Genomic DNA, 18,630 nt, shown 5'->3' on the forward strand with positions numbered 1-18,630 from the left:
TACAGCAGTTCTTAACCTGAGGTCCAGAGACCACTCAAAGTCACTCAGGGGGTACTCGGCAGTTAGAAAATAAAATAATATTAACAGATTAATAAAGCAGGAGTAAATAAAGAAGCAAAATGTAAAATTAGAAAATGTTAAAACATTCTGTAATTGTGTAGGGATTTGAAATTGAACGCTAAAAATTAAGTTAGTATCCTCAGATAGTTTGTGGGAGCAGAGCAGGTGCATCGTACAGAATATAGTAAGTACAACGGGTGGCCCTAATTGAATTTTAAAAACGCTGGAGCCCATTAAAATAAACCTTTTTAACATTTTTTGTAATTTATTCTGAACTAAATGAAATATTTCAGCATTTGTGTATTTGTTTCTGTTATTTTTTTGTACTGTTTTGAGGTTCAAATCATCAAAATTGCTTAGGCTGGGAATCCACTAAAGACTCAGTGGCGGTCTCTGGATCCCAATAATGACTCAGGCACCAAGCACGTAATAGACACCAATAGGCCGTGGGAGGAACTATGATCGTGCCCAGACACAGGCGTGACGTGCGCGCCACTTGTTTTTCTTTACTTTTGGTATAAGCGCGGCATCCGCGCTTTACTTTTGATCTTATAAGTAAAGCGCGGGTGCCGCGATTATACCAAAAGTAAAGGAATAGAAAAAAACATCTATTTCTTTACTTTTGGTATAAGCGCGGCACCCGCGCTTTACTTATAACATTAAAAGTAAAGCGCGGGTGCCGCAATTATACCAAAGGTAAATAAATAGATTTTTTATTCTATTTCTTTACTTTTGGTATAAATGCGGCACTCGCGCTTTACTTTTAATGTTATAAGTAAAGTGCGGGTGCCGCGATTATACCAAAAGTAAAGGAATAGAAAAAAACATATATTTCTTTACTTTTGGTATAATCGCGGGCAGTGGCGGGTGGTGTAATTTTAAACTGGTGAGGCGTCTGCAGACCGGATGAGTGTATGTGAGCGAACGTAGCGAGCGAGCCCGACGGCAATAAGGGGGATTCGGGGGGGTTCTCCCCTGTGAAGAAATTTTTTAAAAATTGCCTTCTTTTTGGAGCGATTTTCAGCATTATTTCTGTGATAACTGGATTAAAAATTCAGTTCTTCTAGGCATTCATAAAAGAAAACTCATACATTATTTCAGAGAATTTCTGGGTTGTCAAGCAAGTCTGACTTCTGAAGAGGGCTAGGGTACTAAGCAAGACTGCTTTGGCTCCACCCTTTCCAATAGAAAACACTAGTTAGCGATGTGAACACGTTCAATAGACAAACCTGGGGTCTAGGCAGAGTCCCTCTCCTGAGAAAGAAATTTAAAAAAGATTGGCAAATGGTGCATTTCAAAGGAAATGACTACAGCGATAAAGCAAGGCTTATTAAGCAATGGGAACGTATAGCTTTGAAATATTAAACACATTAAAAACTGCCCTGTACCTTCTTGCATTAATTTGTTCAACAGTTACTGTAATATGTAAATTGTTCTGCATGACAACTTTAGCCGTTTAAAATGTATGCTTGCCCAGTGTCTTGCACTGCATGCAGCATTAACTTTGGAAAAATATGCTCTCCTTCTTGTACTAATGGGGGAGACCAGCAGTTTGTATTAGGATTGTCATTTCTGCACCTAGAAATACGGGCAGGACAAAATTGCACCTCACTAGTACCAGTTTAACAGCTGAACACTGCAATCGGCCACCAGCTGAAAGGACATCAGGTGTTATTTGTGCTGGAAAGAAGAAAAAAGCGCCTGCGTCCTCTTTTAAGTGCATACATGCGTGGTGCACATGTCAACAAAATGACCCAGACAGTTTTGAATCAAGATGAACATTAATCTGAACAATAGACAGGGGAACCTCTTTGCACCTCTTTAAAAAGACCAATTTTAAACACACCTATTTGAAATTTTCTATTTTGTCAAGTTCCTCTATCTCCAACAAAGTGGCACCAACTTTATTCTACTAAAAACCTGCTGAGCACGTCTCCCTTTAGCCCTTTTAAAAAAAAGGGTTCCTGAAAGAAAATAAGGCACTGAGCAAAAAAGAGGTAAACAATGATAAGTAATATTCTGCGAGATGAGATGGGAGAGCACATTTAAAAGAAAACTGCGTGTCCAGAAAACAGAAAATTATTCGATGCTACTGCACAAACTGCTGCAACAAAGATACCGAATAACAATGATGCCAGGGCAAAATTTTTTAAAACAATTGCAAAGGAAAAATGATATGTTTAGCATTTGAAGGGGAATAACTTGTGCAAAAGTATACATGTTGTGTTTTTGTGGCAATAGTTTCTCTCATAAAAAAAGATTGTTAAATAACTCTTCTACAAAAACATTTGCAAGATTTTCTGCCTTTAACTAGTTTTATTAGGTGGAAAACCTTGTAACTGTGTAAAATTGCAAAGTTGTAGGACCTTCGTAAAACTATTCCAGCACAATGAATTACCTCTCCCCTGCGCGTGAGCATCACATCTGTTACACGTATTTACTGCTAATGCACATCTAAAAGGCAAGCTCAACTACAGCCCGTCTAACAATGAATTTATTCAGGTCCACTGCACAGCGTGGACACTTCTACGGGGCCCCGAGTGGGAGCTCTATTCACTCACATGATCTATAAAGTTGGGGAGGGGAGAGGCTTGAGTCCCCGTAGGTTAATCTTTGTAAACAATAACATCAGGAAAATGCCTGCAGCCTGGTGTACCCCAAAACACCCCACTGTTCCACATAGAGTTTGTAGGTTGCCCTGCGGTTTTTAGCAAACACTCCCCTCAGGCTGTGTCTCCATTCTACAAGTTCCAATCAGCAAATAACCTGTGGCGATGGCGCTAGTTTATTGTGGCCCTCATTCATCTTGTATGAATCTTGTAGGAGGAGGGGGTAACAAAAAACGTACCTGATCCCGATCCTGATCCCGATCCCGGTCCCGCGCCGCCTCTGCGTCCAGTAGTTCCTGGGCCAGTCCGAACTCCGGAGCAGGAACAGGTCTGGGCCGGTCGGGAGCAGGAACAACCCTCACTCTCAGCCAATCCAGACGCTGCATTAGCAGCGCCAGGATTGGCTAGCACATGGATGCTGCCCGCCCACTAGGAGACCGGGGGCTGCAACGGCCTCTCAGGTTCCCCCCTCCCTCACTCACCTATTAAAGCTATAGTAGTGGCTGACAGTGCGCATGTACGGGCTGGTCATAAAAATGACCAGCCCAAACCCAAACATGCGCACTACAACTACAAGCCGCTGTCAGTGACAGTCTGACTGTCACTCAAACCACGTTGAGTGCTGCAGCAGCCCCGCCCCCACCCCCTTCAGCAGCCGATTGCCGCGCGGGCGTGGAGAGGAGTTGAACTTGAGAATTGCTTCATTTGCTTGCACGAATGGCGATGTGGCTAGTGGGGCAACGCCCCAGCGCCCCCAACCGACGCACCGGCACCTGCGCTTTACTTATAACATTAAAAGTAAAGCGCGGGTGCCACGATTATACCAAAGGTAAAGCATTTGCAATGCAATAATTTTCGCATTACTGAAATTTTGAGCTATTGGCTTTGCAAATAATTATGCAACACCAATAACTCAAACTTGTAGTAATGCGAGACCTATTGCACTGCAAATGCTTGTTTTTTCTGGGATCTAGAAATCTCTAGTTGCCGATATTTGTGTCGCTTGATTTGGTCTTATTGTTCAAAATGTTGCAGTCAACATACAAACTGTTCTTGAAGAAAACAAAATCTGTCCTAGTCTTTCGTCCTCCTCGATGACCCCGGCAGCCCGGGAAGGGCAAGTGGAGCTGTGTCCGGGGCCCCACTGGTGATGTCGTCTGTGCAACACACACCATTATCACCATCAAATCCAACACGTACGGAAGCCTAGGCTGACCCAAAATACGCAAAACACCGTGAAGGGCCTGTGAAGGCCTACTCAGCTCTTCATCATATTGCCATAAATGTAGGTTTGATGAAAAAGGCCAGTTTAATAACTTTTATTTTCTAACTAACGCTATATAAAAACACATTATTAAAATATACAGTTATTTATTAGCGTTTGAAACAAATATGAATTTAATCAAATAAATGAGTCACTGACGATCGGCTATATAGCAATATACATATATTTAATTCTACTTTCCTGTTACATTTTGCAAAATGCAAATGCTAGAATTGCATTAGGTGCTATGTTGATAATCACAAATGTTTAAAAAAAGAATACTCCTGAAATTGTGTGTTTAATGTCTCTGCGTCATACTACTAATTTGGTTTTGTACAGCCTTTTGTTTCAGACTTATGCGGCCATTAAATACCCTACAGAACACATGTTACTATAACACAATTTATCTATTCGATTTACCAACCTTGGGGGGATGGAGGCTGACTGGGTCATGTTTCCAGCAGTTTTATTATGTTTATTTGCATTTTCTCAGGTTTTGTTTAGAGTTCTTTTATTATTTGCAAAGTACACTTAAGCTTGTGCCTGACTATATGATCCAGGTAACAGTAAGTGGGGGTAAAAGAATACAAAAGATTCATTTATTTCACCGTTTGTAGTTTAATCATTTTACAATTATTGTAAAATAAAAGAGAGGGCTTTTCAGGAGCACTTCCGCCCACGCCGTGCATTGCTCAAAGAACCCAAAGCCATCTGAGTGATTCATTAGCAACGCTTCCTTCATTGATTCAATCCACTCATATTCAATGTAATTCTTTCACTTCTATGTTAATTGAATCGATCAACATCTGTGGGATATTCAGTCATAGTCATCTGCAGCCAAATGTGTTTCATGAAACTCTCTTCATCACAGTTTGTTATGTTGTAACATAACAACAGAGTTTAGTTTGCAAGTGTAAGTTGCATTAAGTTCATGTTGCCGAACAACTAAGCCACAAGTGTGTACTTTGAAGGTTCCCACTTTATATATGACATACTTCCTTCCACCCATAATGGGACTAGGGTCTTATAGTCCGCCCCCTGAGAGAGCAGTTTTTATGTTGTCTTCTTCAATTGATGTTATAATGTGGAACCGATGTGGACTTGTCATGGTGCACGCTGCTTTGACCTTGTGTATAGAGGGGACATGGGATGGCGCGCGCTGCTTTGACCTTGTGTATAGAGTGGACATGGGATGGTGCACGCTGCTTTGACCTTGTGTATAGAGTGGACTTGTGATGGTGCACGCTGCTTTGACCTTGTGTAGAGAGTGGACATGGGATGGTGCACGCTGCTTTGTCCTTGTGTAGAGAGTGCACATGGGATGGCGCGCGCTGCTTTGACCTTGTGTATAGAGTGGACATGGGATGCCGCACGCTGCTTTGACCTTGTGTAGAGAGTGGACATGGGATTGCGCACGCTGCTTTGACCTTGTGTATAGAGTGGACTTGTGATGGCGCATGCTGCTTTGACCTTGTGTATAGAGTGGACATGGGATGGCGCACGCTGCTTTGACCTTGTGTACAGAGTGGACATGGGATGGCGCACGCTGCTTTGACCTTGTGTATAGAGGGGACATGGGATGGCGCGCGCTGCTTTGAGCATGTGTATAGAGTGGACATGGGATGGCGCAAGCTGCTTTGACCTTGTGTATAAAGTGCACATGGGATGGCGCGCGCTGCTTTGACCTTGTGTATAGAGTGCACATGGGAATGGCGCGCGCTGCTTTAACCTTGTGTATAGAGGGGACATGGGATGGCGCGCGCTGCTTTGACCTTGTGTATAGAGTGGACATGGGATGGTGCACGCTGCTTTGACCTTGCGTATAGAGTGGACTTGTGATGGTGCACGCTGCTTTGACCTTGTGTATAGAGTGCACATGGGATGGCGCGCGCTGCTTTGACCTTGTGTATAGAGTGGACTTGTGATGGCGCACGCTGCTTTGACCTTGTGTATAGAGTGCACATGGGATGGTGCACGCTGCTTTGACCTTGTGTATAGAGTGGACATGGGATGGCGCGCGCTGCTTTGACCTTGTGTAGAGAGTGGACATGGGATGGTGCACGCTGCTTTGTCCTTGTGTAGAGAGTGCACATGGGATGGCGCGCGCTGCTTTGACCTTGTGTATAGAGTGGACATGGGATGGCGCACGCTGCTTTGACCTTGTTTAGAGAGTGGACATGGGATTGCGCACGCTGCTTTGACCTTGTGTATAGAGTGGACTTGTTATGGCGCACGCTGCTTTGACCTTGTGTATAGAGTGGACATGGGATGGCGCACGCTGCTTTGACCTTGTGTACAGAGTGGACATGGGATGGCGCACGCTGCTTTGACCTTGTGTATAGAGGGGACATGGGATGGCGCGCGCTGCTTTGAGCATGTGTATAGAGTGGACATGGGATGGCGCACGCTGCTTTGACCTTGTGTATAAAGTGCACATGGGATGGTGCGCGCTGCTTTGACCTTGTGTATAGAGTGGACATGGGATGGTGCGCGCTGTTTTGACCTTGTGTATAGAGTGCACATGGGAATGGCGCGCGCTGCTTTGACCTTGTGTAGAGAGTGGACATGGGATGGTGCGCGCTGCTTTGACCTTGTGTATAAAGTGCACATGGGATGGTGCGCGCTGCTTTGACCTTGTGTATAGAGTGGACATGGGATGGTGTGCACTGCTTTGACCTTGTGTATAGAGTGCACATGGGATGGCGCGCGCTGTTTTGACCTTGTGTAGAGAGTGGACATGTGATGGCGCGCGCTGCTTTGACCTTGTGTAGAAAGTGCACATGGGATGGCGCGCGCTGCTTTGACCTTGTGTATAGAGTGCACATGGGAATGGCGCGCGCTGCTTTGACCTTGTGTATAGAGGGGACATGGGATGGCGCGCGCTGCTTTGACCTTGTGTATAGAGTGGACATGGGATGGTGCACGCTGCTTTGACCTTGTGTATAGAGTGGACTTGTGATGGTGCACGCTGCTTTGACCTTGTGTATAGAGTGCACATGGGATGGCGCGCGCTGCTTTGACCTTGTGTATAGAGTGGACTTGTGATGGCGCACGCTGCTTTGACCTTGTGTATAGAGTGCACATGGGATGGTGCATGCTGCTTTGACCTTGTGTATAGAGTGGACATGGGATGGCGCGCGCTGCTTTGACCTTGTGTAGAGAGTGGACATGGGATGGTGCACGCTGCTTTGTCCTTGTGTAGAGAGTGCACATGGGATGGCGCGCGCTGCTTTGACCTTGTGTATAGAGTGGACATGGGATGGCGCACGCTGCTTTGACCTTGTGTAGAGAGTGGACATGGGATTGCGCACGCTGCTTTGACCTTGTGTATAGAGTGGACTTGTGATGGCGCACGCTGCTTTGACCTTGTGTATAGAGTGGACATGGGATGGCGCACGCTGCTTTGACCTTGTGTACAGAGTGGACATGGGATGGCGCACGCTGCTTTGACCTTGTGTATAGAGGGGACATGGGATGGCGCGCGCTGCTTTGAGCATGTGTATAGAGTGGACATGGGATGGCGCACGCTGCTTTGACCTTGTGTATAAAGTGCACATGGGATGGTGCGCGCTGCTTTGACCTTGTGTATAGAGTGGACATGGGATGGTGCGCGCTGCTTTGACCTTGTGTAGAGAGTGGACATGTGATGGCGCGCGCTGCTTTGAACTTATGTATAGAGTGGACATGGGATGGCGCGCGCTGCTTTGACCTTGTGTATAGAGTGGACATGGGATGGCGTGCGCTGCTTTGACCTTGTGTATAGAGTGGACATGGGATGGCGCGCGCTGCTTTGACCTTGTGTATAGAGTGGACATGGGATGGCGCACGCTGCTTTGACCTTGTGTATAGAGTGCACATGGGATGGTGCACGCTGCTTTGAACTTGTGTATAGAGTGGACATGGGATGGTGCGCGCTGCTTTGACCTTGTGTATAGAGTGCACATGGGATGGTGCCCGCTGCTTTGACCTTGTGTATAGATTGGACATGGGATGGCGCGCGCTGTTTTGACCTTGTGTATAGAGTGCACATGGGAATGGCGCGCGCTGATTTGACCTTGTGTATAGAGTGGACATGGGATGGTGCGCGCTGCTTTGACCTTGTGTATAGAGTGGACATGGGATGGCGCACGCTGCTTTGACCTTGTGTATAGAGTGCACATGGGATGGCGTGCGCTGCTTTGACCTTGTGTATAGAGTGGACATGGGATGGTGCGCGCTGCTTTGAACTTGTGTATAGAGTGGACATGGGATGGCGCACGCTGCTTTGACCTTGTGTATAGAGTGGACATGGGATGGCGCACGCTGCTTTGACCTTGTGTATAGAGTGGACATGGGATGGCGCGCGCTGCTTTGACCTTGTGTATAGAGTGGACATGGGATGGTGCGCACTGCTTTGACCTTGTGTATAGAGTGGACATGGGATGGTGCACGCTGCTTTGACCTTGTGTATAGAGTGGACATGGGATGGTGCGCGCTGCTTTGACCTTGTGTATAGAGTGCACATGGGATGGCGCGCGCTGCTTTGACCTTGTGTATAGAGTGGACATGGGATGGCGCGCGCTGCTTTGACCTTGTGTATAGAGTGGACATGGGATGGTGTGCGCTGCTTTGACCTTGTGTATAGAGTGGAAATGGGACGGCACGCGCTGCTTTGACCTTGTGTATAGAGTGGACATGGGATGGCGCGCGCTGCTTTGACCTTGTGTATAGAGTGGACTTGTGATGGCGCGCGCTGCTTTGACCTTGTGTATAGAGTGGACATGGGATGGTGCGTGCTGTTTTGACCTTGTGTATAGAGTGGATATGGGATGGTGCGTGATGCTTTGACCTTGTGTATAGAGTGGACATGGGATGGCGCGAGCTGCTTTGACTTTGTGTATAGAGTGGACATGGGATGGCGCGCGCTGCTTTGACCTTGTGTATAGAGTGGACATGGGATGGTGCGTGATGCTTTGACCTTGTGTATAGAGTGGACATGGGATGGCGCGAGCTGCTTTGACCTTGTGTATAGAGTGGACATGGGATGGCGCGCGCTGCTTTGACCTTGTGTATAGAGTGGACATGGGATGGCGCGCTGCTTTGACCTTGTGTATAAAGTGCACATGGGAATGGCACGCGCTGATTTGTCCTTGTGTATAGAGTGGACATGGGATGGTGTGCGCTGCTTTGACCTTGTGTATAGAGTGGAAATGGGACGGCGCGTGCTGCTTTGACCTTGTGTATAGAGTGGACATGGGATGGCGCGCGCTGCTTTGACCTTGTGTATAGAGTGGACTTGTGATGGCGCGCGCTGTTTTGACCTTGTGTATAGAGTGCACATGGGAATGGCGCGCGCTGCTTTGACCTTGTGTATAGAGGGGACATGCAATGGTGCGTGCTGATTTGACCTTGTGTATAGAGTGGACATGGGATGGTGCACGCTGCTTTGACCTTGTGTATAGAGTGGACATGGGATGGCGCGCGCTGCTTTGACCTTGTGTATAGAGTGGACATGGGATGGCGTGCGCTGCTTTGACCTTGTGTATAGAGTGCACATGGGATGGCGCGCGCTGCTTTGACCTTCTGTATAGAGTGGACATGGGATGGCGCGCGCTGCTTTGACCTTGTGTATAAAGTGCACATGGGAATGGCGCGCGCTGATTTGACCTTGTGTATAGAGTGGACATGGGATGGTGTGCGCTGCTTTGACCTTGTGTATAGAGTGGAAATGGGACGGCGCGCGCTGCTTTGACCTTGTGTATAGAGTGGACATGGGATGGCGCGCGCTGCTTTGACCTTGTGTATAGAGTGGACTTGTGATGGCGTGCGCTGTTTTGACCTTGTGTATAGAGTGCACATGGGATGGCGCGCGCTGCTTTGACCTTGTGTATAGAGTGGACTTGTGATGGCGTGCGCTGCTTTGACCTTGTGTATAGACTGCACATGGGATGGTGCGCGCTGCTTTGACCTTGTATATAGAGGGTACATGCAATGGTGCGTGCTGATTTGACCTTGTGTATAGAGTGGACATGGGATGGTGCATGCTGCTTTGACCTTGTGTATAGAGTGGACATGGGATGGCGCACGCTGCTTTGACCTTGTGTATAAAGTGCACATGAGAATGGCACGCGCTGATTTGTCCTTGTGTATAGAGTGGACATGGGATGGTGTGCGCTGCTTTGACCTTGTGTATAGAGTGGAAATGGGACGGCGCGTGCTGCTTTGACCTTGTGTATAGAGTGGACATGGGATGGCGCGCGCTGCTTTGACCTTGTGTATAGAGTGGACTTGTGATGGCGCGCGCTGTTTTGACCTTGTGTATAGAGTGCACATGGGAATGGCGCGCGCTGCTTTGACCTTGTGTATAGAGGGGACATGCAATGGTGCGTGCTGATTTGACCTTGTGTATAGAGTGGACATGGGATGGTGCACGCTGCTTTGACCTTGTGTATAGAGTGGACATGGGATGGCGCGCGCTGCTTTGACCTTGTGTATAGAGTGGACATGGGATGGCGTGCGCTGCTTTGACCTTGTGTATAGAGTGCACATGGGATGGCGCGCGCTGCTTTGACCTTCTGTATAGAGTGGACATGGGATGGCGCGCGCTGCTTTGACCTTGTGTATAAAGTGCACATGGGAATGGCGCGCGCTGATTTGACCTTGTGTATAGAGTGGACATGGGATGGTGTGCGCTGCTTTGACCTTGTGTATAGAGTGGAAATGGGACGGCGCGCGCTGCTTTGACCTTGTGTATAGAGTGGACATGGGATGGCGCGCGCTGCTTTGACCTTGTGTATAGAGTGGACTTGTGATGGCGTGCGCTGTTTTGACCTTGTGTATAGAGTGCACATGGGATGGCGCGCGCTGCTTTGACCTTGTGTATAGAGTGGACTTGTGATGGCGTGCGCTGCTTTGACCTTGTGTATAGACTGCACATGGGATGGTGCGCGCTGCTTTGACCTTGTGTATAGAGGGGACATGCAATGGTGCGTGCTGATTTGACCTTGTGTATAGAGTGGACATGGGATGGTGCATGCTGCTTTGACCTTGTGTATAGAGTGGACATGGGATGGCGCACGCTGCTTTGACCTTGTGTATAGAGTGCACATGGGATGGCGCACGCTGCTTTGACCTTGTGTATAGAGTGCACATGGGATGGCGCACGCTGATTTGACCTTGTGTATAGAGTGGACATGGGATGGTGCACGCTGCTTTGACCTTGTGTATAGAGTGCACATGGGATGGCGCGCGCTGATTTGACCTTGTGTATAGAGTGGACATGGGATGGTGCACGCTGCTTTGACCTTGTGTATAGAGTGGACATGGGATGGCGTGCGCTGCTTTGACCCTGTGTTTAGAGTGGACATGGGATGGATGTCACATGCGCGCAATAGTCTTGATCTTTTTTAGGTCTGGAATTTTTGTATTTGAGTAAAGTTATATGTACATTATACACTTAATAATAGTGGCGTTCAGCCAGCCCTCGCCATCCTTCGTCCTTCGGTAGGTTTTTGCGTCATTTACAGTTTTCTTCTTCCCTGTACGGCATGGTGCAATGGGCCAGCTCACTTCAGCCATTGGCTAACTTCGTTGTGAGTGACAACATTATTTCCTTTCACAAGAGCACATCCGCACACAAAGTAGTTCCCTTCAGTGCCAGGGACTATTATGTAATGTGTGCTGTCTAAGACCAATTAATTGTAATATTGGCTAGAGCCTGACAGCTCCCACAGTAATAAGAGTTTATCAAAACAAATCCAAAACAAGCATGTCAAAGGCACATTTCTGGCAGCCAAGGCCAGACCAATTGGCTTAGACACTTTTATTCATGTGCAACAGGAAAACACTTAAGGGAGAGGGGAATTTGAGGGAGAGTTTTGGTATTTTGGGGTATTCAGGGCGGTTAGTATGTTTGTGAGTTGATCAGAGAACTACCCAATAGCATATAATGTCCTAGAGAACAATATACATTTGAGAATCAACTTGAAGGGGACAGGATGAAAAAATAGCAGTAAGTGAAGAGTAGAAGTGAAGAAAAAGTGAGATATGTCATGAAAATTGAGATGAGGGCGGGTCATACTTTAAATCTTTTGCTGCCTGTAAAAACCCGGATCGGTTGAACGGTCTCTAAAACCTACTGCAATTTGAAGGAAATTGTGCAAAAAAAGTTACTGGTCGACAAGGGGTGGAGCCTTTGTGTGTGATTGTGTGTGTGTGTGTTTTGTGTGCGTGTGCATGAGCGCGTGTCTCAGTTGCAAATCCTGCCTTCTGGACATTATTGTTAATTAAGGCACAATGTAATATTACTTCTAATCTTGCCTTAGAGGGTACTATTGCTACTCATGCCTGCTATTCAAAGGGGCTATTCATGCCTGATAGACATTACAAGCAGATCCCCTATTGGCCTTGGTGCCATTATTGGTAACCTGTCCTGGTGTGGGCAATGTTGTCAATTCTTGCCTGCTAGGGCTGGTGCAAAGGTTTGCCTGCACTACTTAGCATCACATCAGGATTCCCCTTTCCCATGACTACTGAGCCCCATTTAGCACTTATCACAGCAGTACATTCTGATAGCCTTAGCTGGTGCTGTACCAGCTGCCAGTCTAGTGTTGCATAGCATAGGAGCATCCCTCTAAGCACTATAAAGAGCATATTGCAAAGAATTGCGCTAAAGCATACATGCCAACATGTCAGAAGAGCAAAGTGGGAGATTTTTTGGGGAAAATCGGGAGAATGGGGCCTTGAATCGGGTTACTGGCAGGTTGCTGGCAGTGCATACCCCCCCCCCCCCCCCCCCATCGTGTGTGGCAGCCCGGGCTGAAACAGCTTCCCTGGCACACACACAGCTGCCCCCGAGTACTTCACAGGTCTTTAAAAGATCATTCGCTTGCTAATGAGGCTTTGTCGGTTTTTCCCCCCATCTAGAGCCCCTGCATCGCCACTCTGACTATTGCTGGAAGAATTAGCACGTTACACAATACCAAGCCCTGTCAGCTGAAACCCGAGCAATCGGGTTTCTGGGTGCTTGAATCGGGAGGCGGGAGACTAGTCTTGAAATCGGTAGTCTCCCGCTTGAATCGGGAGGGTTGGCATGTCTGCTAAAGAGCTCTTCTCATAGGCCCATCCCGAGGAGGCCTGCGCTGCCTTAGTCCCCTTGTAGAAGCTCTGGTCCGAGCTTTCCTGCTTCTTTCAGACCAAGGCTACACAACGGCAAAGTTCTCTTTCCACAGATAAACACTCATCATCGCCAGAGCATCCCCCCTTTACCTTACCGTCTTCCAGCCCCACGATCTCATCATGGCCTGTTTTTGCCCTGGTAAATCAAGTTGATGTGATTTCCAAGCGTAATCACATCTCTGCCCTTCTAAATATTTTCGAGTTGGGGTTTCACCTAAACTTGAGCACCAAACCCGTATTCATTTCTGCCAGCAATGAGATGATGATAACTCTAGGTGTGGAAGGCTCAGCTGACGTCTTTCTTCTATTTCTATCCACAGCTTTTGACTTGTTTCTCATGATCTCCCTTTGGACCCCCTCGCATTCGCAGGAATATAGTGCACTGTTTAGAGTTGATTCCCTTCTTTCTTACAGTGGCGTCTCAAGCAGTAACCCTGGCTCACTCCTGTGCTACTCTTAAAACCATCAATGGTGGGTTCCCACAGGACTCCTCTTTGAGTCCTCGCGGCTCCTATTCCATCCTCACGCCTACGCAGACGCTGCTCAGATCAGCCTAAGATTGGATGGAGATCTTGGGTCTCTGCCTTGTAGCAAAATGGGTGAATGCTAATTACCCTAAACTCAACACAGACAAGACTGAAGGCTTAGTTTCTGGCAGCCTTTCCATCTGGAACTCCCACTGGTGGCTCGACTCCTTGGATGCCTGTCCTGTGCCCACTTCCAGCACGTGCATTCGAGGCTTCATTGTCAACCACAATCTCTTATTTCAGGCACATATAAATATGCTAACCTTGACATGTTTGTTAACACTAAGGGATATTAGAAAAATCAAACTTTATTACGCAGTTTCTCGCGGAAACTCTTAGTCCAGGCCCTTAGCATCGCCAGGCTGGACAACTGCAACTCTGTTTTTGTTGGGTTGCCTGCTTGTTCCCTTCACAAACGACAAGTCACACAGAATGTGCTGCATGCCTCATTTTAATTCTTAGCAGAAATACCAGCCTTTCGGCTCATCTCTCCCTTCCCCGTTGACTACCAGCGCACAACCGCGGTGTTTTCCAAGCCTTGTGTTTTTGTCACAAGGCCTTATACAGCTTTCCTTCTAATAGTTATATGGCCCCTGTCCTTTCTTCATACGCCTGTCTAAGATCCCTTAAATGCAGCACACCACGCTATGTCATCATTCCTAGATGTGAGAAATCTTGCACTGGAGGGCTTGCCTTTTCAGGGGTAACTGTGGAATCCTGGTGCAAACTTCCCAGAGCCACTCACACTGAAATAAACCTTTAGAAATGTTGCAAATTGTTCAAAACTCATCTGCTCCTTCTATAGATTTTGTCTCAAACATTTGTTTCTCTAGCTCCAGGGCACACTGTTTGGGCAATCATGCGCCTTGTAAATTTTCCAATCAAATGACCTTGATATGATGCCAGTGCTGAGTGCACCACAGGACAGGGATGCTTGACACTGTCTGGAAACACTGACTGCTCCTGCGCGTGCAGCCCTCATGATGCTGTATGTTCACTGGTAACTCTGAGCCGGTTACTAACATAACCCAGATCCCAGATAAACGTACCTGGTGGTGAGTCTTTTGGAATGCGCTCTCCTGATGTTTCCTCTTCCCCTGCCTTTTCCTAACTTCACTGCCGCCTTTTTTCCTTGTAATAACCGCTCATTAGGGCAGCAGGGTTGAAACACCTTCTAAACTCCAACAGGATCGCAATTAGGAACTGCTGACCCATTCAAAAAGCCTTTTTCTTTTTGGCCTCTTTGTTTCCAATAAAAATTGAACCCCAGACCCTCATTTTTTGCACAGTTATAACTTTGACATTTAACATGCGCTACTTTCGACTCACTATTATGTCGACCTCAAACATATATAGGTTTTTTGTTTGACTTGCACCCTGTGGATGTAAATTTATTAAAAGTAGATATATTTTTTTTATTCAAAAATATGGAATTATATTTCACCATAAAAAAAGCTGATGCTTTCTCTCTTGACACAGGTATTTCAGTCTTTACTGAATTGACCTTTGCATCTTTACATCTACTGGGGACGCGCTGATTGGCAGTTTTATGTTTACTATACATGCAGTAATCAACTAGATGTCGCACATAGCCCTACAAATCATGGAATACTACATATACATAGGTCCTTTTAATACGGAAGCAGGGTAACCGTAGTTCCCTCATACATTTTTATGATACCATCACTAACTGTAAGTTAGGCAAGTTAAAGTTTTGTAACCTTGATGTTCCATTGAAAAAAAAGATTAAACTGGCCCTCAAATGTTACATCCCCCTCATCAGTTGTTTACATGTTTGCTAAATATTACTAATTTGCTTGTAAACTCATTGCAGTGTGCTGCCATTTGTTAAGTATGTCAAAGTTCTGCAGATATCGTTTATAAAAAGTGAGGGAAGAATGAACCACAATAGTCTCAATGCCTGAGTCTCAAGAATGTTGTATCAGAGACCCTCAACCACACGGTCACAGTAATTTCGGTGGATTGTGTCATCATAGGTTCTGTCACTCGAGTGTCCCGTTCTCCCAGTGACATCTAGACCTCCACCAGGAGGGAGACTGCCTGGATGTTAAAAGTGGAGAGTGAATTAAAATTACTTTCTATCCTATAGGTCAATCTTCATTCAGGGAAGAGAATTAGGAGAGGGTAAGACTAAAAAAAAGACGGTGTTATGTGGATGAGTCGGTAGTACATAGCACCTATTGATCAGGTCAACATGTTTCAGCCTGAAACAGCCCATATTGGTCTGTGGCCTTCTTCAGGACCGGAGGGGAGAGAGCCTTTAACTATAGGCCTTTACATGATTTATGTGGGTGGGTTGGTTCACTCAGTTCACTTCCAGGCGGAAACATGTCGACCCAACCATTATTTCAAATCCCAATGCATTATGGTGGTTGAAGTTGTACACTTGGTTATATACTTACTCACTCGGATTCAGGACAAATCTTTACGGTCTTTCTAATTATTAATTTGATACCATTTCCTCTGTCTTAATCAACTCTGATTTCTGCATGAGAATATGTATGGCTATTTGTACAGTATAGGCTACTCATCACTGGTCAAATGGTTCACCTAAAACCTGGAATTATTTATATTCCTTCCTGCTTCTGAGCCATTCATTGGGACAAGACTGGCCAGCTATACATGCCTCATGTATATTTACTGACAAAACATTAACTTTGTCCCTGTGTTTTTTTTCCGTAGATGGCATCGAACAGCAGATGGAGGAGAAATGCAGGATGATAGAAACCCGACTGGCGGATAAAGAGAAGACCAACTCGGAGCTACGACGGGAGCTCTGGCACAGAGAGGCCCTGGTGGTGGCTCTAAGGTCAGACTTGAAGGACAAGGAGCGGAAGTTCCTGGATGAATTGAAGAGGCGGAGCCACCGGGTGACCATTCTGAACACTGAGGTGCAGAAGCAGACAGAGGCTGCCGCGTACCTCTCCTTCCAGCTTCACTCCAACAAGCAGAAGTTGCACAGCCCCCGCCCCAACACAAAGCCGCTGGACCGGCCCCCTGATAAGACATGCCCAGGGCAGATCCCAACTGAATGTAAACCAAAAAAGCGTACCCACAAGTCCCACTCACGGAGACATGCCCCTGAATGCTCCTTTTCCAAGGGAATGCTGAGAGACTCTGCCCAAAGAGAGATGCTGAGCAGCTGTGATGAAATGGACTCCATGCCTGACCCGGCCCTCTTCCTGCATCCCAAAAAACACGTGCCTCCTCACCGGCAACGATCTGAGGCCAGGCAGCATGGCATCCGCCAGCATCCAGGCTTTGATCCGAATGACCACGTGACTGCTGCGACTGGCGACGCCTCGAGGCAGTCCCAGCTGGCAGAAGACCATTGCGCCAGGTCATCAGTTAGAAACAAGCTGATAGAGGAGCATGGTGCCAGACTGTCAATCAAAACCAAACTAACTAAAAGCGAGCGAGAGACGCGGCGTGTCCTCACTCGCAAGAACTCTAGGGACTCCGAGTGAGGCTGCGTCAAGCCTGCAATATGTAATTAAGAGTAGGAATCCTGAAGGCGGGAGTGTCAACCAAATGAAAGCAAGCAAGAACATGGCTGTCTGTAAGCTTGCAACCACGTGGTGCGGACCAGTCTTCCTACAAATATATTGTGCCAGGTCTACACCGGTCTGTAGACATGGGTCTTGGTTTGATGTGGTTGTGTGGATGCAGAGATTCCTGATGAATCAACCCAAGAAAGGTGGATCATGGCCTATTTTGCCACATGACCTACAGGACTCTTGTTTCGTGGTTGATCCTGATACAAAGCCTGTGTATGTGTGCAACTAAAGCTTTTACAATTCACCCAATCAGCTCACTCGAGCTACACGGTAGAGGAAAGCTGAATAGACCCAGTCCTGCTGCTTCTAAATGTTTAGACAGGAAAAAATAGCCTCACAGTTGGTTTCCAGGCCTCTAGAGTTGTGTGACTCAACATGTCCCTGGCTCTGCACTGTAGCTGCCTCATAGGTCATTGTTGTGTGGAGTTAGAGTATGGCGTTTGGGAAACACAACAGTCATAGAGGGTAGCTTTACCTGGAGAGTCGTTTGTATTAGTTTTGGTTGCCAACAAACCCCTTCAGCTTCTACAAATTTAGCAAATGTTATATAAAAAACTGCTTAGAATTTTCAGATGGAAGTCTGTGTGTAGTGGATTAAGAGAACTTTTTTTTGGCAACTTTTGGAAAGTTTAACATAGCACCAAATGCAAATCTTTAATATCATGTACTACTGGTATTTTTAAGGTGGCCCCAAAAGCAAACAGTCAGTATCATCTATGTAATAATCGAGGGCCCATCAAAATTTACATTACAGCTAATCAACACATTTTTGTAGGAACCTTTCAAGCGAATGCGTTAAAACCCTCTGTATAGTTTTTTACATCAAGTATTTATCTTATCTTGGTCCAGCTAAAGCTAGGAAAATATATTACAAGCAGATGTTCTACAAAATGCCAGCCATATATTTGATACCTTCTTCCATTCAATGATGAAAGTCACCCTAGAGTGAGATTCAGAATATATGACTTTAATATAGAAAGTATGCATTTCTTCTGAAGCAACTTAATGTGGGCTAATCATTTCCCAGGAGACGCATATCCTATTTCACGGATATAAGATTTAAATTGAAATATATCTACATATATATATATATATATATATATGGTTTTTTTTGTTTTTGTTTACTTACAGGGAGAACTGCTTCTAAAATAACTTTTGATGCAAACCCAGGTTCCAGTATAATTCCTTGTTGTGCCCAGAACGGTATTACAAGTCTGCACAAATTTTACTCCCCAGGGGATTCTTGGCTACACGAGTTTCGCCCTTAAACCTAGACACCTGGAAGCAGGTGAGGTCCTTCTGTAGTGTGCTGTGTGATTTTGCCTGCCCACTTCTGTTGTTCGCCAGTACCTAGCCTATGAAATTAGAAAACATTCCTTGAGAAAAGACTTCTGAATCCAATTAAAGAAGTCTCCAATGGTGTAGTGATAAGGTAA

The 18,630-nt window shown here is 46.3% G+C and overlaps 1 protein-coding gene across 1 annotated transcript in view; it reads left to right on the plus strand.

Annotated features, from left to right (window-relative positions):
- The window catches only part of CCDC92B (coiled-coil domain containing 92B), a 244,286-nt gene extending 225,972 nt beyond the window's left edge, over nt 1–18,314 (plus strand). Inside the window, exon 4 of the mRNA XM_085649927.1 lies at nt 16,320–18,314. Within this exon, the coding sequence (XP_085506053.1) occupies nt 16,320–17,104 (785 nt within the window). The 3' untranslated portion in view covers nt 17,105–18,314. The remainder of the gene's footprint in view (nt 1–16,319) is intronic.
- Nucleotides 18,315–18,630: the final 316 nt, after the last annotated feature.

Source organism: Triturus cristatus, chromosome 3_2 (assembly GCF_964204655.1).
Source record: "Triturus cristatus chromosome 3_2, aTriCri1.1, whole genome shotgun sequence".
Taxonomy (NCBI): Eukaryota; Metazoa; Chordata; class Amphibia; order Caudata; family Salamandridae; genus Triturus; species Triturus cristatus.